The sequence below is a fragment of the Heteronotia binoei genome, chromosome 5 (genome assembly GCF_032191835.1).
Source record: "Heteronotia binoei isolate CCM8104 ecotype False Entrance Well chromosome 5, APGP_CSIRO_Hbin_v1, whole genome shotgun sequence".
NCBI lineage: Eukaryota > Metazoa > Chordata > Lepidosauria > Squamata > Gekkonidae > Heteronotia > Heteronotia binoei.
The window spans coordinates 92,031,026-92,055,503 of record NC_083227.1 but is presented as its reverse complement, the minus strand read 5'-3'; the positions used below and the strand labels follow the sequence as shown (position 1 = coordinate 92,055,503).

The 24,478-nt window shown below is 42.4% G+C and overlaps 1 protein-coding gene across 3 annotated transcripts in view; it reads right to left on the bottom strand.

Annotated features, from left to right (window-relative positions):
- PHF2 (PHD finger protein 2) overlaps nucleotides 1-24,478 on the bottom strand; it is a 198,563-nt gene that overhangs the window by 99,124 nt on the left and 74,961 nt on the right. For all 3 annotated transcript variants that reach the window (XM_060239820.1, XM_060239818.1, XM_060239819.1), the window contains exon 2: nucleotides 887-972. In XM_060239820.1, coding sequence (XP_060095803.1) covers nucleotides 887-972 — 86 coding nt within the window. The remainder of the gene's footprint in view (nucleotides 1-886; nucleotides 973-24,478) is intronic.

Genomic DNA, 24,478 nt, shown 5'->3' with positions numbered 1-24,478 from the left:
TTGCGTCAGACCAACACAGCTACCCACCTGAATCTATACACATACTAAGTCACTCAGTTCTTGCTTATACCCAGAATTAAATGATATTGGTCTTAAAGGTGCCACTGAACTCAAACTTAGTTCTCACATCTGTTGTTAACTCTTTATCTGTATGCCAATTTGATGCTATACATAGGTCTTACCAAATGCATTATTCCAATCTTGACTGTATTTATTACTTAATTATCTTGACTCTAAGTAGCCCTTCCTGGCAACTACCCCCTACTATATGTAACATTTGAGGAAATCTGTTTCAATGTATCTAAGAATGTGAAGTCTCTCAGTTCTTGCTTATACCCAGAATTGAAATTTATATGTCTTGGAGGTGCCACTGGACTCAAACTCAGTTTTCACATTTGATTGTTAAGTCTCTCAGTTCTTGCTTATACGCAGAATTGAACTTTATTTATCTTGGAGATGCCACTGGAGTCAAACACAGTTCTCATATTTGTTTGTTAATTCTTGCATTTGCATGATAATTTAGTACTATTCACAGACCTTACCAACCACTTTAATCCAATTATAAATGCCTAGTTCCTTATGCATCTTGACTCTAACTAGCCCTTCCTGGCAACTAACCCCCACACCCTTTATTTACCTATATGTTATGGTTGAAGATGTCTTGTTTCACTGTATCTAAAGAAATGTGCATGCACACAAAAGCTTATACACTGAATAAAACTTTGTTGGCCTTAAAGGTGCCACTGGACTTGTTCTGCTGCTTTGTTCTGCTGCTTCAAACCAACCTGGCTACCCACCTGAATCTTCCTTTTTAATAGTACCTAATGGTAGGTAAACTGGAAGAAATCACAGCATGACTAAGAATAAATCAAAGAGTTATACTTACAAGTAGATTTTCCATGAGTTTTTTCACAATTTGGACAATGGTAGATGTCAATATCTGGTGCCTCATCTTCTTCTACACCAACACAACTGAAAGAAACAAGAGAAAAAGAAATCAGGAATATTTCAGAAAGACATAAATATGTGATCAAGGATTTCAGAGATGCTTTTGTACTAAAGAACATCCTTATACTGCCACCCTAAGCAGAATAAAACTCTTCTAAATACATCAAAATTAAAGGACTCGGCTGCAAGTTTGCTTAGGATGACACTGCTAGTCCATGACCTGAGTCTTTGGCTGCTCTGTTACACTGCTGTATGGCCTAAGTCAGCTGGAGCCATTTTGATTCATTGTCTGACCTAATGGGAGAACACCATTTTTATATATCTCCCTCAAGCTATTGTGTCCAATTACAGCTTAGGTCATCTGGAGCTGGGTCATGAGCACATAATGTGAAGGTACTGCTGGTGTCTTTTACCATTACTCTGCTGCTACAGAACAGACGGGTTAATCATTAAAAATAAAAATAACACCAAGGTTACACACCATTTTCATTTAGGCAAAGTTTTCTGCAATTCATTAAAGGCCCTGCAATTCATGCTGCTGACTTAATTTGATTTTTTTTTTAAACTGCCAAAATGAATGCCATTTGACAAAGACGAATGGTCAGTTACTCAGCTCACCTTCACCACTATTTTTGGTTCTCTCTTCATAAATACCATGTTACTTAGTTCTCTATTCAATATAAATGATCATTAAGGCTTGGAGGTGGTGGCACTGGTAATCTACAGCATGGCTAAGAATTAACACAGAATTCTGAAGGCTTTGTAGAATGCTTATCCTTTAAGTATCTGCTGTCTTCCCATATGCCTCAACTGTTAGCCATCCCAAAACAGCAATAAAAGTACATTAAAAACCAAGCAATTAGAACAAGCAATACAATGCATATGTATGCAAATAAGACTAATTTATATAATATCCTTGCAGATTTAAAATCTGGAATCTTAAAGGATTGTAGCAGATAGATTTTAAGCATCAGTCTGAACATAACTCAGTGACCCAGCGTGATCCTTTCTACGCACAAAATGTGGATTTATTCTCATCATAGACCTTTGTGCTAACTGGTCTGTTCAAGGTATTTTGATGCCAAAATTGAGAACTACTGCTGCACACAGAGAAGAAGGAAGAGGACATACATCTCACAGCACTTTTTGATTGCCTTAAGAAAAGGTATCACACAGAAGCTTAGGATGCATATACAATGTGTAGCAATAAAATGTAGGCTGTAGGTAGCCTGTGTCAAAGTTTGAAGGCAGAACACCCCATCCTAAAATAGCAAGAAACTAAACTGTAAAGAAACTAAATGACCAAGAAAAGTGGTGTGAATAGGGGGGCGTGGCGTCGAGGCCAACAAGATGGATGCCTAAAGAAATTGTGCACTCCTGAACCCAATAACAATCCACCAAAAAGCATTCTCCGAGCACACGAATGGAAAAAAAGACTATCGGACTTGAAAGACTGCAGTCCAGAGCGGGTGCAAGTTGAAAATCGTGGCTGGTAAGCGATCATTTTTGTAAAAATACTCTTGAAAAAAAAGCGGTGGTCTGGAAAAGTAGAGAAAACAAAATGGCAGATGGGATGATGGATGTGCAAGATGAGCCTTCCCCACTAAATAAAACAGACTTAAATCAACTGGAAAATAATCTTTTTGCAAAAATAAAAGTGTTATTTGAGCCAATGCAGATCCAATTGGCAAAAATCAAAACTGGCCTCTTAGAAGTCAGCAAAACAGCAAAAAATGCAATGACCCTCGCTGAAACTATTCAAGAGGAGAATCAAATGATTAAAAAGGATCATGAACAAATGGCCTCTGAAATATTAGTGCTAGAAACTGAAGTTCGTCAGAATAACTTAAAATTTAGAGGCTTTACTGAAAACTTGCCAGAAATGGCAGACTTACAATCTTTCATGGTGCACTGGATTGTGAAAGAATTCCATTTAGAAGAGGACACTATATCTACTATAACTAAGGCATACTGGCTAGGACCTCCAGTCAATCCTAAAAGAAAAGGACCACGGGACATAATAGTTTCATTCCTTGATTATAGAGTAAAAAAACGTGTCCTACAAGAGGCAAGACGAAGAAAGACATTCCAATATCATCATCTTAAAATTGAAGCATTTCCAGATCTTCCCCTGGATGCCATCACCAAAAGGAGAGAATTAAAATCTATTATCCAACAGCTTCAAAAAGTGCAGCAAAGGTACAAATTGACTGGACCGGCCACATTGCAAGTAATCCACAATAATACCAGACTCCAAGCATCAGATGTTGATTCTGGACTAATGTTGTTAAAGAAATTAAGCATCTGAACCTATGGACATCTCTAAGAAGAATCCTAAAAGGAAAAGGCTGCAATTTACTACACCACCAAAACTCAAGACCAGCAGAATTGCAGTACTTACATCTCCAAAAGAAGTTGCAACTTGAAAAGGACACTAAATGAGTAACTGTGACTTGAAAAAGGACACTAATAAGTAAATGTACTGCATATCGTAAACTGTACTTTCAGAGAGATTTTATATATCTTTTTAAGTCGGAAGTAAGGATTTCATTCTATTTTTGTATAATTGAAAGCCCTCCACTTATTTTTAACTAAACCCAGAGTTGGTAGTAAGAGCTTAGCTTTTACACTCCTGTGAGTTAACAGGAGCCATAGGTTTAGAACTAGTTTGAGTTAGAACAGACTTGGTTAGAACTAAAGTTTAAAATAGGTTAGAACTAAAGTTTAAAATAGAATATAAGCATTAGATTAGTTAAGATTGATAGATATTAGATTAGAATTAGGGATAGATTAGATTGTTATTTATAGGATAAATTTAGTGATAGGATAGTACTATAATTCATAAGGATAGTCAATAGGCATAGCCTAGATATAATAGATTAGATAGTTTTAACAAAGAGTAACTATAATTTAACTGTGTGATAAGGAAAACATTTTATTTCTATTCTTAGTTACTTAGAGATTTGTATAAATGTTTTTGGTGTACCAAAAGAATTGCTAACATATATAGGTGTAATTTAAAGTGCAATAAGTTAAATCTTGTTTTATATTTGTTCTAATAGTAATACCAATTCATTCTGTCAATTGTACAATAGATTTTATCATTAATCAAAATGGTCCAATAATCTAAAATCTATTCGTTAAATGCAAGAGGTCTTAACAATCCTCGATTCCCAACTTAGTGGGGGGGAAAACTATAGCAACGTTATTCTATGCGACAAAAGCTACGTTTGTGCTACTTTGGAAAAATAAAAGAAAACCTACAATAGACCTCTGGTACAAAAAAATTATGGGGGGGGAACGATTATGGAACTTACATACAATGAGCAAGATAACAGCAAATGTAAATTTTTTAACTAATAATGTGAATCTTACAAATTCTGAAGCTATTTGGTTTTCGATACTGGAACATTTAATTTCTCAGGGTGAAATCTCAAATTTAGTTAATAAATGGTACTTGTATTGAGAATAATCCAGTTTATATTATAATGAGTAATACTTTGGAAATTAAGCTATACTGTTTTTTATGATAAACTATGCCATGTATGGTTGATACTGAAATTAATACTATTGTCTTTGTTTATTTTTCATTGTATTTATGGTGTTTTTGTATCATATTTTCTATCAATAAACTTTATTAAAATGTTAAAAAAAAACTAGTCCAAGGTCCCACACATGGCCGGCATATAGGAGTAGGCCAGGTAGGCAGCCACCTAGGGTACCACATGGCCTACTGAGTGCTCCCTCCCCAGAGTGTTTGCTTGCTTCAAGCACACTTGCTGCCCTGCCACAGTGTGATGGAGCATGCTTATGCTTTTCGGAAGGCAGGCTCCAAAGAGCAGAGGCTTCAGGAAGGCAAAAGTGGCAGAGTGGGGCATGCCTGCGCTCTTCAGAACCTAACTTTCCTTGCAAGGGAAGGCAAGCACCAAATAGTGCAGGACCTGTGCCACTGCTTTCACCTTATTAAAGGTGAAAGCGGTGGGACAGGGTGCACCTGCACTCTTTGGAGCCTGCCTTTGCATATTAAGCACACACACTCCTAATGTAGCCAATCCTCCAAGAGCTTATAATAGGTCCTGTACTAAGAGCCCTGTAAGCTCTTGGAAGATTGGCTACATAAGAGGGATGTGGCCTAATATGCAAGGGAGTTCCTGCTACAAAAAAAGTCCTGCCAATCATAATCATGATTGAACAAGGAAGGACTACAAACCATTTTACTAAGGTTCTGCCATTTGGAGAGCAGAGCATAATGAAAATATTGTGACAGTATTATCTAGAAGCAAATGCATGGTGAAAAACTGTAATAGCAGATGGGTCTCTAAAATTATATGTATGAGTTGGTGCCTCCTATGATCAAATTATGACATCTGGAAATGCAATAACCATATGTTAGATAAGATAATGGAGGCAAATCATGTGAAGAGCTAAAAAGAAAAGAAAAGAAAAGAAAAGAAAAGAAAAGAAAAGAAAAGAAAAGGAAAGGAAAGGAAAGGAAAGGAAAGGAAATAATGGTTCTTAAACAATTGTAGAGTTTTAGGTAAATGAAAAATTCCATTGTTTCAGCAAGCACGCTTAAAGGCTTGGCATTAAGCACACACTTAATCTAGTGGATTAATTGAAACATAACAAGCAAGAGTCAGAAAGACAAAGATCAGTTTCAGCATTCTCACTAAGCAGTGACTATATTACCGCCCCCCCCCCCCGCATATGCCGTGTTCACACACATCCTTTGTGGAGGGCATAATCAGGCTGTAGCGCAGCTTGAGCAACCCTCAATAACACTGGGCACTTGTGACATTGGTGCATTCTGGAAACCTTGTGCCAGACTAGGCACACAAAATGGAGTCTGCCAACATTATGGTCAACTTGCCCCCACTCCAAACACACAGTGACCACTGGGCTCAGCACATACAAGCCTTTAGCAATGCAGATAAGTATGCCTCCATATCTTTATCTCTGGATAAGGTGTGGTCCCTGGGCTCAGGAAAAAGCAAACATCTAGCTAAACTAATCATCCTCTCAGCCTCCAGGAAGTGCATAGATTTGAGTGGCCAAACTTGCTTAATGTTAAGAACCACTCAGGGTGCAATTACATGCAAGATTTGGCTGGACCTAGCTATGCCTCCCATCCAGATTTAATGTGCACAATCACATATGCACATTTGCCCTCCAAGTCCAGCCCATCCTTACCTCATTTTAGGACGGGCTGGGACTGGATTAATCTCTAAAGCATATGTAGGACATGTTTCCCAGCTGTCTGAATGGCTGGGGCATGCAAGGTACATGCCCCACATGTGCATAAGTAGTCTGAATGCTCCTCTTGCATGTGCGTGGCCAGTGCCTCTCCCAGCAGCAGTGCAGGCACTGTGTGAATGCCGCAGCATGCATCAAAGAACACAAGCTTTTTCAAAACTGGGATACTGCCGTACCAAATTTCTTTTTTGATTCTACCCATAAAATAAATGTCAGATGTAGGTAGGCAGGTAAACAGGTAGGCAGAAAAACAGGTAGGCAGGAAGGAAGTCAAATATCTGGGGGAGGAAGGGGAGGTAGAAAGAAAGCAACTTTAATTTTAAATGCATTCTCCAAGCTGCCAGCTGGCTTGGCTTGAAAAAATGATTTAAAGAGAAAAATGTTTTCTCTAAGCCGGTTGACAGGGCGGTGGGGGCTTCAAGAGCCACATAATATGTGTGAAAGAGCCATATGTGGCTCCCAAGCTGCAGTTTGGCCATCCCTGGCATAGACAAAGTATTTTCACTTGAACCTCTGTCCTCTTATCAAACTTTTGTCTTCTGTTAATAACACCTCCAGGTGTATCTATATCAATATTTTCTGCCAACACCCTGTCTTCGACTCCCGATTCTTCTGCACCACCTCAGATATTAATTGCTCTTCTGCCCCCTTCAAATAATCTAATCACCCTACCTAGTTTCAATTCTTCTTACCCCACCTTTTTAGCAATGGGCTATCAACACCTATTAGCTGCACCCATCATCATGGTTTCTTGAGAACTTTGATCTCAGAAAAACCCATCAATGTGCTCCTGCGCACATTGTCGCACAACTTCACAATCCAATCTTACATAGTTCTAAGGAACATCTTGACCTCCTCTGCCTCATGATATGTTTTTGCCTATCTAAGGAGGCACTCTGGAAAGGCTCAATGTGTTCAGTCTTGGTGCCTTCAAACTTGCACTGCCAAACTCAGTTTGGGTACCTCTGCAGTGGTGTGCTGGTCGTTCTGCTGTCCTTCTCTGTGGACTTCTACTCATTGGACATGTAGCTATAAAACTTTTTTCACCCCACAATTCTTATCCCCATCCACTTCGCTGAAAAATTGTTTTCTGGTGATTCTTGTGTGTGTTAGTTTAATTGCATGTGTGTATTTTTATTATTTACTTCTCTTTTTAATTACAATTGGTTTGGTCATTTCTCTGTGCATGTGTGTGTGTGGTTATTACTGGTATACACTTCGTGGGAATCCTGTTACTAATGAGTTCTACCTAAGTCTGCCTCTGTTAATTCCCCCATAAAAAGAGGAGACCCCCCCCCCAGCATTTCTGGTAACAACTAGGCTTGAGGACAGGCACATTCATGGGATGATCATACATTCCCACTGGAAAACTACAGTGTTATTTCCCAGATTAACCTTACACCATATCCCAAAGCAGGAATGTTGAACTAATTTGTTATGAGGGCCAGACCTGAAAGAACTGAGACCTTGTTGGGCCGGGCCATGTGTGTCATAAAATTTAATGCCAGGTAGTGGATATGTAAACTTTATAAAGGACACAGACAAACAAAATTAAAGATTGTTTTAAAAACTTAAATTATTTTTAAAAGATTAGCACTCTTGCAATATTTTGTTTATTTAACAGTTTCTGATAACTGACACCTCTTGCTCTGAATTATTGCATCAAAAGCTGGAGACAATGTCTGTGCTGCAGCAATCTTGAGTAGCTGTTCAGGTGCTGTTCAGGTGTGTATCTGTAAGTTGCAAACCTACTTTTGATTTATTGATATTAATTACAGAAATCTCATGGTCAATGCTCTGAGCCTAAAACCCAGAGGAAAACATGAAATAGCTGGACATTACAAGCTTTTGTGTATGTTGCTTCATGTGCTGGTCAGCCAATGGAGAAAAGCCTGGCAAAGCAAGCTGGGATGCAGAAAGAAACAAGAGAGAGAGAGAAGGAAGAAGATGACAGTGAGTGGCTCAAGGGCCTGATGAGAGTCCTCCAGGGGCCTGATCCAGCCCTTGGCCCACACATTTGACACCCCTGTCCTAAAAGTGTTTCATAACTGGCACAACACACTGTGACGCACGAGAAATTCATATCACAGCTAACTATGCATTGCCTTATACAAAAGTAATTCTGCAATAACAACTTTGCAGTCTGATAAAACAAATAATGGATTTCTAATACAGAAACATGTAAGGATTTATTCCTGTTCTTAAGAAGTGTGAAATTCACTCATTTTGCACCTGAAATTGCTTCCAAACACATTGACAAATTTACATACATGCTTTGAGAGTTTACAGTAAGCTTTTTGTTAACACCATGCAGACTAGTCCAACAGGAATTCCAGGTGTCCTGATGAAAAGTAGTATCTAAAATGTGTCCCATAAAATATAGACAAACACAGTTACTGTAAAGAAGCTCTTCAAATTGTGAGGAAAAAGCCCCCTACTTTTCATACATATGGACATCGTGATCACCAGTATGGTTGCCAGGGTGCCTGGAGATTTCACTCTCACACATCTGCTCTAAGAAGTGGACTTTGCTTACAGTTTCTAAGGCTTATGTGGCAGCTTTGCAGTCTACATCTCTGAAGGGTGTTAGCCAGAACTACAGACATGCTCCAGCTGCTCCTTGTGTGCCCAGTCTTGGCCGCTGCAGTGGAAGAAGCCAGGCCACCATGTTTCCAGCCTGTCTCCATGAACCAAAGGCTTAACACCACTAGAATCCATCTTGCTTTCCTGATCCAAGCATACCCTGCCAGGCTGGACTCATTCCTTCTTAGTGGGAAAGTCACACGTACACACCCTGAGCCTGCAAGCAACCCATTTGCCTCATGAATGGATTAACAGCTCCACTGTTGATCCTAATTGCTCAGCAATACCAGAACAATAACTCTTGCCCAGCAGAAGATGAGATAAGAGGAAGAACATCTCCTGTCTTCATCAAGTCTTTTTGTCTTACCCGGGTGATACCTAGGCCAGTATTTGATTCCCTATTGTCACCTTCCCAGATAATCCCATTTAAACTTAAGTACCCAGCCATTCCCATTCTTACTCCAGTCTAATACCTTGGAGCCGCCCCAGGCAGCATTGCAGCTTGGAAATTTCCAGGTTCACAGGACTAAGGTGAAGTTCATTGGTCAAAACTGGCATCCAATTGGATGTCACCAAAGAACTCACCATTGGCTCTGCTAATGTCCAGCCTCCTTGGTCATCACAGAGCCTCCCCCTGCTCCTCCCCAAGACCTCCCAGCACCTAAGGGGTCTAAGAGAGTCTATTCAACCTCTGACCCAACTCCACTCATGTGTGCATCTAACAGTATCCCAGTTCCGCTGTCTAGATCCATCCCCAATTCTGGCCACAGTTTTGGGTCCATTTCCCCTGTCCTCTTAAGTCACCATTGGAAACCTTCCTGGAAGACTACGATGGTAAATATCGCCCTGTCTGTTTATCCATATATGTTCCCCTATCAATCTATCTGTGTTTCCTAGACCTGTGTGAATGTGTGAGTGTTTTGTATTTTTATCCTTGTGTGAAAGAACTATTATTCTAAATAAATTACAATTGATTTTACTAAATTAGAGTCCTTTTATTGAGCATTTACTATCTGGATGGTTGAGCCTGGTATACATTTGGTAAAAAGATTCCTATTAAGCCGGGTGTCCACCTAACTAATTCCCCAACCTCGTTTTGAGGGCATTTCGGCTAACAAAATGTCCTCAGCAAATCTAAATCAATGGCCCTTTCCCCCATTAATTCAACTTAGAGTCATGTACAAAAAAAGAACCTATCCTGCATGCAATTTGCTTGCAGATATTGAGGTCAGGGTTGGTGGGTATGGTCTTACTTCTCTCTATGCATGTAAGCAATTTTTAATGCACACAGAAGACTCCCAAATGCAGTAAAGATATGAAAGTCATTGACTACTGTTGTATCCTTTGAGGCATGGGGAGCAGGGTAAGCTTATCCGCTACTGCAGTTTACCTTTTACCCTTGCTCTATATGGCATTTGTTTCCAGCTAGGAAAGATCACTTGCTACTGGAGATTTCTAATGTATATTGAGTTACCCTAATCTCAACACAAACCACAACCAAAGTGAGACCACCCTCCTATACAAGACTTGAGGGGAAAACAGAACATTCTTGAGGGGTCACTCAATGCTATACAAACATGCAGGGCTTTTTTTGAGCATGATGCACAGGAATGCAGTTCCGGCTGGCTTGGTGCCAGGGGGTGTGGCCTAAGATGTAAATGAATTCCTGCTGGCCTTTTTCTACAAAAAGCCCTATGTGAAACAATGGTGACATCAGGGGGTGTGGCCTAATATGCAAATGAGTCCCTGCTGGACTTTTTCTACTAAAAAGCCCTGCAAACATGTACATCACAACTACACTTCATTTGGTTTAAGTTAAATTAAAAAATTGCAAGAGCTGAGTTCTTTTATTTTTTTCCCCCTTAGTCAAACAAGAAGCTGTTGATAGGACAGACTGAACATTTGTGAACCTTTTATACATTGAAGGTGTACAGAGAGCTAATAATAATTAGGAGCTCAACTGGATTTCATGTTAATATCTGTGATTTCGTGTGCCTTCTCCAACAATTTAGGGAGTCATGTCTGACTAAGGATAATCTTGGAAGAAGAATTTCACTGATTGGTATTCTGCTGTATCACCTTCAGCAAAATTGCAGAGGTGCAATTAGTTACTCTCATGGCTCCTTCTAGTACTGTCACTCTTCCATGCCTGACCTCTGTAGTCCTTAAGACAAAGAGGAATCCTTCAGGAAACCATAATATTATGGCAGCACTCTTATTCCCAACCCTGGAACACTACTGAGCGGCTTCTCTTGAGGCCTTCAGACTCTAACAGAACCCCAGCCAGCACTCTTCCTCCAGGCCAGAAAAAAACCACAGTCATGACTCTTCTTCTTTATATCCCTGTGTCCTTTATACTCCTTTATATTTTCTCCTATATACCCCCATGGCTATGGGGTGGGGAGCTTCATGCCATGGGCCCATGTTGTGGCACTTAAAATTCACTTTTAAAAGGTGATGGCAAACTTGTGGTGGCCACAAGTTCTCTGTCATATATAAGTTGACTCTAAGAATCTGACAAAACTGTATTGTAAATACCAAAGAGTTCTGGGGGAATCCTGGAGCACCCTATGACATAGCAGTGTCAGTTTTGGTTGTGCAACCTGAAGTGATGTCATGGGATGCCATTCTCCCCCCCACACACACACACCTAGGGTAGGAGGTTGCCTGCTTTGGCAACCTCAGATAGGACAGGAATAGAAATAGTGTGAAAAGGGAGGGGAGAGAAAGAAGATATGAACATGAGCTTAGCAAAAAGTCAGGTTCGTGTGCATTTTTCCTTAACTACTAAAATGTATGACATTTGAATACAGCATGAAAGTGCAATTATTGAAAAGGGAATTGATGAGACACCTACTTTAACTCAAGAATTGTAGCAGAACATGATTGTGTTCAACCAGGGGCCCTCTGTACATTGAAGAGAGATGAACAATTATATTTATTCTGTCTGCATTCTATTCTGACATGCAGCTTCCCATCCTAGTTACTAGTCAGTTTCATTCCTACTTAGCTTTGGCAATTCCCAAACCATTCAGTGCTTTCCCTGAATGTTCAAAGTACATCTCATAAGTACGTCTGGAAGGAAAACTTTCTCCAGTAGAACACGGCACTTGATCCCGAAAGATTCTACAAACCCTAATGATGTTACCAGCTGTGAAAACCTGAATTCTTTGATACATCTCATATGTTAGTTGCACAAAACCCTTCAAAGCAGGCAAGCATTATTACCATCCTCATATTATAGATGTGGGAATGAGGGTTAGAGAATATCGTTTTGAATCCCAAGGTCACCTAGAGAGTTTGTAGCTGAGTGCAAACTCTTTGTCACCATCCTGTACTAGCTCTTACAGCCTATGCAGCTGAGTGAAAGAGAATGATGATAATGTCTCCCCATTATTTTTTTTTAAGGGGGAAATCAGAAAATTTACTCCTGAATATAAAGAGTACAAAAAGTGGCATGCTTACTGCTGTAACAGGGAAGCCCACTCCTCAACCTGAGAGGGTCTTTTTATAAGTTAGAGTTGTACTAAGGGAAAATTCCACCCCTTGCGATTCTTCTCCCATTCCAGTGCTGCAGTGATAGACCACCTCCTCTTGTAGGACAATATCTTCTCCATTATGTAAAATATAACAATATCCTCTCCCATAATTACATAGTTTAACTGATGATTCATTATGGAAGTATGTTCCTAATCTAATTATCTACCCTCCTTTTTATGCATTGAAGCCTGATCAAAAGCCTAACAATCTTAATGAAAATGCTCCCATCACAGTTTATTGTTGGGGCAAGTTCCAGTAACCAAATTTTGGGGAAAGAAGGAAGTCTTCTGCCAGCCTCTGGCCAATTCTTAGCTACTGCTGCAATTAACAACATCAGACTCGTTCAAACTTAACTACTGCAGCTTAAGCAGTCTCCATCCCAACTATGTGTTGATCAAGAAATTAGTCCAGCAAGGCAGGACACTTCCAAGTTGCATTCCAAAAACAATTACTTTGGTAGCTGTATCCAGAATAGGCCAAGGTACTGGGTTTAGATTGAAGCCCCAAAATCTACATAACCCCATAAAATGTGCAAAACTATACAAATATAGAAGCAGTGCAAAACAGCAAAGAAAATAATAAAACTAAATAGCTAACCTAGAATACTTATTTGAGCTCTGGCTCTGTTGTTACCTGACCACAATGAAGATACAAAGCCCAGACAGAACTCCAAAGTCCAAATTCCTAGAATCAGGTGTTCCAGTTGTACAAGGTCCACTTTACAGTCAGAAGGATGGCTAGAAGCACTGAACTAGAATGAATGGTCTTGCTTTATGCCAGTCTGCCCACAGTTGGCCTGAACCTGTTTGGCCAATCAGGTGTATTTCTAAGACATGTAATCATGTACTTCCGCAACTGACACATACTCACAATCAAGCAACTTTCACATGCCCAGGTTTCCATCTGCTAATGAAGATGGAATGTGAGTATAAAACTCCCTTTTGGTCTCTGGCCTTGAAGCTCTCAGGCCCATGGTCTCACCTGCACAGGTGTCAGATTCCATCTCATCCTTTCTCTCCCTCTCTAGAAACTGAAGGTCAGTGCAACATTAATTTCCCAGAGAGAAGAGTCTTTAGAAACTTGACTAGGCCCAAAAACCTGGACTAACGTTTGAAAGGAGGCCAAGAAAAAACTAGACAAAACCAGTTTCTTAACAGTATTCATTCAATCAATCATTAAATTTTAGACCACCCTCCCCCACTAAGACAGGTCTCAGAGCAAAGTACAACATAAAATTGATACAATATAATTATAATATGATTTAAAACCATAAAGTCAGTAACTGCTAAAAGATGGTGATTAAAAGTCCAAGAAAGTCCAAGATGGTGATTAAAAGTCCAATTGTATGGGGAGAGGGGATGGGAGTGCCAAAGTATACAGCCATCGCTGTCCTCAAACAAATGCCTGGTAGAACATCTCTGCCTTACAGGCCCTGCAGAACTACTTCACATCCTGCAGGGCCTGGACATTATCTGGCAGAGAGATTGGGGCCAAGAGAAAAAATGCCCCAGCTCTTATTGAGGACAGCCAGATATCCCTCATATGGTCCAACTGTTAATGTACCTTGGTGATGGGAAAATTTTTATTAACTCTTAAAGCACAGAATTTTATTTATTTGTTTATATTATCTAAAGCCCACCTTTCTCACTGGGAATTCAACACAAAGTAAAATTAATACAATCTGCAGGATGGGATATCCGATAAACAATGCAATAAGATTTGGATTGTAGAAATCTAGAACCAACCAGAAATCTGAAACAGAACTTAAGCAAAACATAAGTATCAAGATGACACATTAAACAATGCAAAAATTACATAGTAGGATTGTACTTACAGCAATAGACAATACGAACAATACACAGCAGTACAGAACACAGTCCCAAGTATCTTTCAAAGAGGCATGGCCTTTCTCTATATTCAGACAGAGGTCATGAACTAAAGCTGAGACGGCTGTCTCTGTGCCAAGGCTTGGCTTAAAGACAGACTGAAAAGGGTCTAGAGCAGATGAGTTCTCCAAGAAGACTGCTCTCAGTCACTTTGCCCAGAAAGGACAAATCAAAGACTTGGCAGTAATTGGTTACATCATTTTTCTGTAGGGACAATTTTTTTACTTTCTTGATCAAGCCAGTCAATAACTGGCTGTAGTGGTTCACCAATTACATTAAAAAAAAAAAAAACCTTGGAAGCTAATTTATTTATTTATTTCATTTAATTTCTAATCCGCTGTCCCAGAAACATCTCAGAACAGGTGACAACAATTCATAACTAAACAATAAAACCTTCTAATTTAAGTCACATGCTAGCAATTCATAAGAGGGGGGTGGGAGAGAAACCCTGGGTGCAGGGAAATTACAGTGTAAGCTATCATACCACTTTCGTTGGAGTCACCCACACTGCCAGCTGCAAACTTGTGAGCATAAAAACTTCAGAAGCCAGCAGAAAGCCACTGGAATCCACAATTCCTTGGAGTACTGTACTTCAGAAAAAATTGGCATTCATAGTGAAGGGCTGAAGCATTTCAGAACTTTATATTTAAAATTTTCCAATAAATTGGAAATCCATTTTTTTTATTTTTAAAAATTAAATTCAGATGTTCATCCTGCAATGCTTCAAAAGTTCATGTAATGTATAACATGGGTTATATTTTCCCCCAGCCCAGGAAAGGGGTGCAGTTTTTTTAAGCTATATTTTAAAGTGAATACTATATACCATACGCTGTACATTATATACTATATAGTGATGTCAGGATGTTCCCTAATTTTTCCCTCATCCATCACACCCTCAGTAGCAGTGAAAAAGTAGTTTTGGTTATGACATGTTTGTGAGTGGTCAAAGCATGGATTCTAATCTGGGAGAAATGGGTTTGAGAAGAAACAAGGAATGAAACGAAACGTTTCCATTTCAGGCTGTAGGACTTCCTGGTGGAAGGCTTTCTGCTATTTAACAAAACAAAGTCAATCAGAAACAAATCTATCAGAAACAGAAGCTAGGTGATGAGCCAAGCCATCAGTTTCAAGTGAGGGATATTGTGATGGTACGTCCGTCCCCTGTTGATGAAGAGGAGATCCAGCTCCTTTGGGAGATGATAACCCCGTCTTCGGGATAAATGAAGGAGAACTGGAAACCACAACTGCCAGGACCACCATGGAGCTATCAAAATGCAACTGGGCTGTTCCCTCTTCATCTTGACCAGCACCCTGGATAACAGAGGGATGGGTGGGAACATGTACAGGAAGTCATGAGACCAATCGAGAAGGAGGCCGTCGCCCTCCGATAAAGGGTCCAGACCCCCTCCCCCGGAGCACAAAAGCGATGACATTTGCGGTTAGGCCTCTGAGGTGGGCTCCCCAGCCCAGGAGGGAGGCATCGGTCATCAACGTCTCCATAGGATGAGGGAGGTGAAAAGGAGCGCCTTCTAGAAGACTGGAAAGATTCTCCCACCAGATGAGGGAGTTTCTGACTGACTGTGGCAGAGTGAGCACGCATGTGGGCGGGTGACGAGACAGTTTGAACACTCCGAGAAACCATAACTGGAGTGGTCTCATACGCAGCTTTGCCAGCGATATAACCACAGTCGTAGTTGCCATCAGCCACAATAGCCTATGAATGGAATAGGCGGAGACTCTTCTCAAGGCCCTAATGCTGCATGCCATAGTTGATAAAGTCCATGCCCTCGCACCCGGGAGGAATGCTCTGCAGACAGTGGAGTCGATAAGGGCCCCGATGAAAGGGACTCCTTGGCATGGAACCAGATTGGATTTCGGGAGGTTTACACAGAGGCCCAGCGATGCTAATCTCTGTAGCATTATTTCGATGTGATGTGACAGCAGGGAGCTGGAATTGGCCACCAACAGCCAATCTATATAGGGGAAAACAGTAACCCCTAGCAGGCGAAGATGAGCCGCAACTACTACCATGACCTTGGTAAAAACTCTGGGGGCTGTGGACAGGCCAAACGGAAGGGTGGTATATTGGTAGTGGTCTGCACCCACTGCAAAACGGAGGTATTGATGGTGCCCCTGACGTATGGACAGATGGAAATATGTGTCCTTGAGGTCGATGGTAGCCATCCAAGAAGAAGAAGACGAGATTGGATTTATATTCCGTCCTCTGCTCAAGAGTCTCAGAGCAGCTCACAATCTCCTTTATCTCCCTCCCCCACAACAGACACCCTGTGAGGTGGGTGGGGCTGAGAAGACTCTCACAGCAGCTGCCCTTTCAAGGACAACCTCTGCCAGAGCTATGGCTGACCCAAGGCCAGGCCAGCAGGTGCAAGTGGAGGAGTGGGGAATCAAACCTGGTTCTTCCAGATAAGAGTCCGCACACTTAACCACTACACTTAACCACACTTAACCGCACACTTAACCATTACACCAAACTGGCTCTCCTCCAACAGCGGAAGGATTTGGAACAAGGTAGTCATCCTGAATTTTTTGTAGGCGATACAAGTGTTCAAGCCCCGGAGGTCCATAATAGGCCGAAGGCCCCCATCCTTCTTTGGAACAATGAAATAACAGGAGTAGAACCCATGTCCTTAAAGAGCTTGAGGGACAGGTTCAATAGCCCCCTTCTCCAGAAGAGATTGGACTTCGGTCTTTAGAGCCTCCAAGAGCGGTGTGACGATGACATGTGGGATGAGTGGTGACTCTTGGAACTTTGGTTGCATGTTTTTACATAAGAATTTCGATTTCTCTTTGTTTATATATAGTCCTGCTAACTCACCATACTCTTTTATCTTAGCTAGCAACAATGGTGAGACTTGAATCGGATTCTCCAATATGAACACTATATCATCTGCAAAAGCTTTATATTTATAAGAGAATCTTCTAATTTTTAGTCCTTCTATTTCTTTATCTTTTTGTATTTGTTGTAACAAAATCTCAAGGGTCATTATGAACAACAATGGTGATAACGGACATCCTTGTCTTGTTCCTTTACTTACTTTCAGTTCTTTGGTAAGATCTGCATTTATGCACAATTTTGCTTGTTGATCCATATATATTGCTCTTATCATTTTTATAAATTGTTCCCCCAAGTTTATTTTTTCCATTACCGCAAACATAAAGTCCCAATTCAAGTTGTCAAAGGCTTTTTCTGCATCCACAAAAAATAAGGCCGCTTCCTTTTCTGGATGCTTCTCATAGTATTCCACAACATTAATAACAGCTCTTACATTGTCTCTTATTTGTCTTTTAGGAAGAAATCCGGCTTGGTCTTTGTTTATAAAGTTGATCAAATATTGCTTCAATCGCTCCGCTAAAATTCTTGTATAGATCTTATAGTCATTATTCAACAATGAAATTGGTCTATAGTTCTTTACATTTGTGATATCTTTATCTTCTTTAGGAATCAAAGAAATTACAGCTTCCCTCCAAGTATTTGGAATTATCCCTTCTTCTCTTATCGTATTTAACAATTTCAACAGTTTGGGTGTTATCTCATCTTTAAGAGTTTTGTAAAATTTTGATGTAAATCCATCTGGTCCTGGGGGTGACTCTTGGAACTTGATTGCGTACCCTCAAGCAATAATTGTAAGAACCCAGGAGTCCGTTGTGATATTCTCCCATGCGTGGAGAAAGGGGGATAACTGAGTGCCTCCAGGGGCGGCAGTGAGTGCAGGAAAGTCCGGTAGGGCAACAACAGGGGAGTCAAAGACAATACAATAGGTTGTTTTGCACAGGATTGTTGAAATTGACCTTGAAATTTCTGTTTCGCTGGGAACGACTTTCCCTGTTGAGAATGGGATCTATTCCACCAGGGTTGATCAGAGGAGGAATGGCTCTGAGATCTGTGGGACCATGGACGGGAGTATGGCTTCTGCCGAAAGGAAAATGTGGAGGAAGAAGCACTCAAGGTACGAGAAGCCTTTATGCTCTTATCAAGGTCCTGTAAGGTGGTATCGGTTGAGGAATGGAACAGGCTCAAACTGTCGAACGGAAGGTCTTCAATGGCAGACCTCGTGTCATGATTGAAAGTGGTAGACCTAAGCCATGCATGTCTATGGAGGGCGACAGCAGATGACAATGTTTTGCCAAAGGTGTCAGCTGCATGCTTCGAGGAGTTGAGCTGCTGCTTTGCTAACAACATGCCTTCCTTCTGTATCTTCTACAGGGAACGGCGATGTCTTCCGGAAGATGCTGGAGAATAGTAGATATCTGATCCCATAAAGCAAACTAATAATGACCCAAGCAAGCGAGATAATTGGTAGATTTGATTCTTAAGGATGCAGTGGCGTAGAATTGCCTACCAAATGCGTCTATCTTCTTTCCCTCTTTGTCAGGAGGAAAGGATGCACAATGCTTGCCCTTGGACAACGATGTGACCACCAGGGAGGATGATTAAATAAGAATTCTGCTCCCTTTTCTTGAATTTTATGCATGTGGTCTAGACATTTAGTGGAAGCTGCAAGGGAGGCTGGTTTTTCCCAGGGTCCTTTGACAGTTTGCAACAAGACGTTGGTAAGGGGAAGGGCAACGATGGTAGACACATCACGCTGCATGATGTCGAAAACCAGGTCATCAACCTCTGGCTGGGGTTATTGAACTGACAGACCTAAGGAGGTTGCCATGCATTTAACTAAGTCTCCATAAGATTTCAGGTCTTCCGATGATCGGAGCATTGTCCGTCACTGGCGTCGATGGCATGGGCTTGGAATGATGTTGATCAAGCCAGCCGACTTCTCGGCGTCAGAGGATTCTGGCTCAGACAGGTTGGGCTGAGGAAGAATCAGTGTGGCCGGGCGTTTCGATATCGATGCCAATATTGGTTTAGATGGTTTAGGGTCCTCCCAGCGTCGCTCAGCAGAATAGTAAGCCGAACACCAATCCCAAACACCATTGGTACCTCTTGTCATCACACCTGGGACGATCTCTTCAATCTGGAGAGCTTGGTTTCTCTCGACAAATGGACAAGAGGAACCTTCGGGGTTGAGACGGGGAAACATCCTTGTTCCTGCGTGTCGATCCCGATGAGCGCTGTGTAAGATTGATCTGCTCCACATCGGAGTTGGAGACGTGAGCCAATGGCGAAGGGGATCTACGGGGCGTGGGATCCCTTCGGCGTGGAGAAGCGATGATCTTGGGCAGGGCCAATCTCGGTGGCAAAAGATCAGGAAGCGTTGCTGACAACATCAGTCAAACACTTTCGAGGGAGGCCTCCGAAGGAGTCGGGGAGGTGTGCTCTCTCACCGCAGATGACTTCTGCTTCTTCAAAGACTTGTGCTTCTTTTCACACTTGCGTTTAGGCAAAGCGGTCGAAGTTTTCGAGTGCAATTTTTTCTTCGGAGTCGATGTCAGATTGGCTTTCTGTGTAGGCAGCATCTCGGCCATCATCAGGGTGGAAATCAATGTCGATTGGTCCGAAGACCCCGGTGCCGAGACGGGCTCCTTCGGCTGAGGAGCTAGAGGCGATTGAAGCAATGCCACCCGGAGCCTCGCAACTCGGTTTTTCCTGGTTTGCTTACTAAATTTTAAGCAGTGACCACAGGAATCAGTTTGGTGCCCCTCTCCCAAACAAAGCAGGCAAAGGTAGTGACCATTGGTTGGGGCAAGCTTTCTACCACACTTGAGACACCTCTTGAAAAACCCCAACATAGACGTAAGTCCTATTGACCGGAGGCTGAATGCCTGCCAGCAGGAAAGAAGGGGGGGGCTGAAGCCCGGACTCATGAAGACAGGAGGAAGACTTCTTATTTTTTAGAACACAATGAAGAGAAGATGGAAAAGAGGAACTGGAACACGATGAGGAACGATGAAGGAGCTAATAACTCTAACAGCAACCGGAGAGCCGAAGGTAGGTCCAAACAGTGCGGTGGTCAGAAAAAAACTGGCGGGATCTTGCTGCCCGGCCTACTGGGCATGCGTGGTTGTTACCGTGGGCATGCCCAGTGGTTGGGACATAAAGATCTATTCTAGAGCTTTTCAGTACCGGTTGGAGCCAGCGCAGGTGCCTGGAATCCCAAGGATGTGATGCACAGAGACCACGAAGAAGATCCCAGCTTCCACCGCAGCTTTAACACTCTGCGCCACGGGGTTCTTTCAGAGTATAGGGCAGGATATAAATCCAATATCTTTTTCTTCTTCCCTGGAGAAAATGGCTGCTTTGGAGGGTGGATTCTATGGCACTATAACTAGGGGTGTGAATTCAATTTATCCGAGCAGAAGTTCAGCCGTGGCTTGAAAAAATGACATTTAAAGAGACTGCATTATCTTTAAATGCCTTCCCCCCTTCATTGGAAACAATGGAGAATGGGGCACATTCTTCTAAGTCCCACAGAATCAGACCCCCTGGTCCAATCTTTTTGTAACTGGAGGGGCGGGGCTGAGATGAGTCACTGGCAGCTATGCTGCAAATCTGGTGCCTCTGCCTCAAAATATAGCCTCCACCAAGCCCCAGATAGCTTCTCCATTATACTCTATGGGGACCATTGACTATAATGGTCCCCAATGAATATAATGGAGCTGGGAAAAAATGGCAATCCTGAATACTGGAATTGTGATTCAGGACTATTGGGAAATGCCTGTTGGCGGGGGGTTCAACATACCCAAACCCAAAAAATACCACAGGTTTGGGGGGGGTTGCAATTGTATCTAATTATAATCCACTGAGATCCGTCCCCACACCAAAGCTTACTCTCCCCTGGCTCCACCTTCAAAATCTCCAGCAATGTCCCAATCCAAAGCTGACAACCCTAAATCCCAAAGTCCTGTTCAGCTTGCACACATACAAGCCAAAATGTGAGATCTCTTCTGGAGCCATTTTTATTCACCTTCAGTCAATAACAACCTACTAAGATTTTGATAAGGTTTTTGTTGCTGTTGTTGCCTCTGTAAACTGAACTGTCATTCTATATTATACATTTCAACACAATATCAGAGCAGAATCAACACTCTGTCACCAATGTTACATAAAGAACACAACAACAGTTGTGGCATGGCATCCCAGTTCTGTCATATGAGAATTTGCTCTAAAATATTTAGCCAAAAACAATCAACAGGTCTGTAATGGAGATCTATCCTGAAGTATGTCAATACTTGTGTGAAAACTGTGTGTAAAATAAAATGTATACTTCAAAATTGTTCTCTCTCTGTAAGAAGTTTCTCAGAGAGGCCACCATCACATATTTGTAGCTCTGCTTTTGTAGCATATTAGGCCACACACCCCTGATGTAGCCAATCCTCCAAGAGCTTACAGGGCTGTTCTTACAGGGCCTACTGTAAGCTCTTGGAGGACTGACTGCAACAGAAGGGTGTTGCCTAGACTAATATGCAAAGGAGTTCCTGCTACAAAAAGCCTTGGGGGATTCCACAACTTGATAATCAAAAGCCTACAGAGCATATAGAAATTGTTTAACTAGGTGAAGATACACATGCGTTCTAAAGTCTGATTCAAGTGGATTGACTGCGCAGTATTCTGAAGCATTTGTTTGCAGAACTGAGGATGTATGTTAAAACCACCATCACCACAGTTCAGCCTTAGCATGTATGTTTAGTTCTTTGTCTTAAGTTTAGATCCTAAAAAGACACATACAGGCAGCTAACAGACCAGCACTTTGGGCCGACTCAGAGACGCCTCTGAAATCGACCCAAAAAATCCCTCCATACGCAAACATCTGCTGCCCATCCTCATCCCGTACTCACCCCGTCCTTCAGCCTCCGCTACTGAAAAAGCTACCACTTCTAAAGAGGTAGCAAAATGTTGAGCCACATGCCAGTCATCTCCTTGGCATCTGGAATGGAAGGGCACAAGCAAGGCACCTTGGCAGTGTGAAACATATGCGAATGCGTGCTTATGTATGCATGCACGTGACTACTGAAAATGTATGGGGATAGGTGACTACTGAATATGTATGGTAACTACTGAAAATGTATGGGAACAGGAATGGTGCACAATGGCCGTCTGAACATGCCCATGTCACCCCATGGATGGGATGGGGATGGCTTGCAGGGCAGTGTGTGGAGGCTTCAGGATGGCTCTTTTAGAGGGCCATCGACGAGATTGCACCTAGACGTCCTCTGCGCCCTCGCCGAAAGCTAGCACCCTGGTATAACCAGGAGTTGCGGCAATTAAAGCGAGGACTCAGACAACTAGAGAGGCAATGGCGGTGTACTCGAGACGAAGCGACTAGAGCATCTTATAGAGAGTGTATGAAGTCCTATGAGATGGCAGTCAAAGCCGCAAAGAAAACATACTTTGCGGCTAGGATTGCATCTGCAACTTCGCGCCTGGCACAACTGTTTAACACAATTCGGACTCTTATAACGCTGCCACAGGACAGCCCAAACGCTAGTCAATTGGAAATCAGCTGTGAGGCTTTTGCGAAATTTTTTGCAGATAAAGTCGCGTCGCTCCGCCGCGACGCCCCTGCCATATTGGAGACAGTATGCGAACCCGAGGCTCCTTGCCTGTCTTCAGATTGTGTCCTGGATGGTTTCAGTGCTCTCAGCCTGGAGGAAGTTGACAGGATCCTCTTGTCTGCACGCCCTACAACTTGCAATTCGGACCCTTGCCCCTCCTGGCTTATTAAATCCTGCCAGAGGGAGCGTAGGTATCGATGGTGTGCCTCTGACAGCGGCACACAGGGTTAGGAGCCTGGGGGTGCTATTGGAGCCTACTCTAACCATGGAGGCCCAGATAGCAGCCACTGCCAAGTCCGCATTTTTTCATCTTAGGCGGGCAAGGCAGTTGGCCCCTTTCCTGGAGAACGGCGATCTGGCAACAGTGATCCATGCAATGGTCACCTTGAGGCTGGACTACTGCAGTGCCCTCTACATGGGGCTGCCCCTGTGCCGAACCCGGAAGTTGCAGCTAGTGCAGAATGCCGCTGCCCGGCTGTTGTTAGGGCTCCCTAGACGGGAGCACATTTAGCCGGGGCTCCGGGGACTGCATTGGCTGCCGATAACATACCGAGTTCGGTACAAGGTGCTGGTTATGACCTTTAAAGCCCTTTATGGCCTGGGACCTACCAACCTTAGGGACCTTCTCTCCCCACATGTTCCCCAGAGAGTGCTGAGATCGGGGTCTCAGAACCTCCTTATAATCCCTGGGCCAAAGGAGGCCCGTGTGAAAGCAACCAGAGACAGGGCCTTTTCGATTGCAGCCCCCTGTTGGTGGAACCAGCTCCTGGAGGAAGTGAGGGCCCTGCGGAACCTTGAACAGTTCTGCAGGGCCTGTAAAACAGCCCTCTTCCGGTTGGCATACAACTGATTGATACCGGGATGCCTGAATATTTAAACTTATGAACATCAGAATATTGAACACTGGAATACTTGAAGAATTGATTTAAGGAAGAGGTAGCATAGTATATTGATGTGAGTTTTATGTATTTTTATGTATTTTATTGTATAATCATTAATGTATTTTAAACTGATTTATTGTTAGCATTCTGTATTGTAAGCCGCCCTGAGCCCGCCTTGGTGGAGTAGGTGGGATATAAATCAAACAAATAAATAAATCAATCAATAAATCCCAATTTGGGATGCCTCCCAACTGCCCCAAAATGCCTGTCTGTTATCAGCCACAGATTCTCTTCTGGCAGGTCATCATGTGATAATGATGTTGGGACGGTGGCTCAGTGGTAGAGCATCTGCTTGGGAAGCAGAAGGTCCCAGGTTCAATCCCTGGCATCTCCAAAAAAGGGTCCAGGCAAATAGGTGTGAAAAGCCTCAGCTTGAGACCCTGGAGAGCCACTGCCAGTCTGAGAAGACAATACTGACTTTGATGGACCAAAGGTCTGATTCAGTATAAGGCAGCTTCATATGTTCATAATGTCAGCACAGGACTTGCAGAGAATGGAATCTACTGTTGAGCTAACCTGAAATACAGAATCCTGAGAAACGCAAAATTTTAAAGGAATTCAAAATATTGCACACAATTTCACTATATCTATGCTGTGCTAAAACAAATTTCTGATATGTAAAAAACCAGTTTGGGATGACAAAAAGCTTTTTGACAGCTTTTGCCGAAATAATAATCATCAAATTATAATAAGCAACTTCAGGATGAACAATAGGCTTCCCAAATCCCCCGCCTGGGCGGGGGACCCCCGATTTGGAGCCTCCTCCCCCCACTGACCAAAAATTCAGAAAGCGGGGGGAATGGCAGCCCTTCCCACCCAGCCCCGATCCCAGCAGCTTCTCCTCTCCCGTTCTCACCG